At 33.1% G+C, this 1,304-nt stretch overlaps 1 protein-coding gene across 1 annotated transcript; it reads left to right on the top strand.

Annotated features, from left to right (window-relative positions):
• Positions 1-689: 689 nt before the first annotated feature.
• Positions 690-1,067, top strand: LOC105801019 (uncharacterized). The gene has a single exon (XM_012632367.1). The coding sequence runs from the start codon at positions 690-692 to the stop codon at positions 1,065-1,067; it is 378 nt and encodes a 125-aa protein (XP_012487821.1).
• Positions 1,068-1,304: the final 237 nt, after the last annotated feature.

Raw genomic sequence — 1,304 nt, 5'->3', positions numbered from 1 at the left:
AAGTTGCATAACCATTCTAGCATCAACAAGATTAAGTCATAGTAATTAAAGAGAGAACACAAAAACAATAAGCAATCATGTTTTCAACGGAAGAACGAAGTAACAAAAGTATTGAAAATAACTCTATATTTTAGAATTATCACAATCATCGAACAAAATTTGAGTTTTATTGTTTACTGTTCATTTGAATAAGACTAAAAGATTAAAAATATATATTACTATTTATATATTTTGATAATAAAATTTAAATATACATTTAAATTATTAAATATAAAATCAATGAGGCTCAAATTCATGAAATTTCTTCGTACTTGGTAGTTTGGGTGAAGTGAATAAAATATTTGCGTAGAACTACTAATATTTTAGCTTCAGAAACCAATGATACATTCACAAGAAATCAGTAGTCATAGACGATGGAACTTTCATAGTTCATACCAACATAGTTTAGGTTTTTTTTTTATTTTAATCCAAATTCAACAATAAATAATTTTCCATTAACACAAACAAAATTGAGTTTAATTAGCTATCCATATTCTAAAATTCATTTCATTTGTCAAAGACCGACTTTGCTGACTGACAACTATTTGACTTTCATTTCATGATCAATTTTCTATATATATTCACTATTACCAACGGATTGCCCAATCTCAAAATCTATCTTTCCATTTACTCCTAAAAAAAGCAATTTAATGGAGTTTCTTCAGAAATCAATTCCCGGTACCTTGAGGGGATACTGGAGAAGGCGGCGATACCAAAGACTCCACGGCGGCGAAGTGATCAAGAAAAAGAACGTAAAACTCACGAGGATCGGAGCGAGGTCGCGAAGGTTTTGGAAGATCAAAGCGATACCGAAGCTGCGATGGAGGCCGATGAAGCTTTTGACGAAGCTCAAAAACGGTTACATGAATATGATGTTAAGGTTAGCTGGGACTGAGAATCAATTCGGAGGGAAACGGATTCCCAAAGCTCGAAAGGTTGCTTTGGGTTATTCGTGCTATGAATTTGATCAAAGGTTGGTTTATGAGATTTACAAGAATTTAAGTGCTACTCATGAGCTATATGGATAAAGGAACTTGGACGGATAGGGATGAATCTTAGAAGATGATTTTGTAAATTTGATTCAGTTCAGTTCATTTTTTTTCAAGTCCGTTAGCTAGCAAAGGAGCAGCTTCAAGGACAACTCCACAACTGTAGAGCCTCCTGCAAGTCTGAGGCCATTGCTTGGCAAAGGAGTAATTAGATTGTATAATCAGCTCTTATGTACCAAAAACATATATGTATATATATCAACCAATCATTACACA

This window comes from Gossypium raimondii, chromosome 11 (genome assembly GCF_025698545.1).
Source record: "Gossypium raimondii isolate GPD5lz chromosome 11, ASM2569854v1, whole genome shotgun sequence".
Taxonomy (NCBI): Eukaryota; Viridiplantae; Streptophyta; class Magnoliopsida; order Malvales; family Malvaceae; genus Gossypium; species Gossypium raimondii.
Note: the sequence above shows the minus strand (reverse complement) of the source record. Positions and strands in the feature narration are given on the sequence as shown.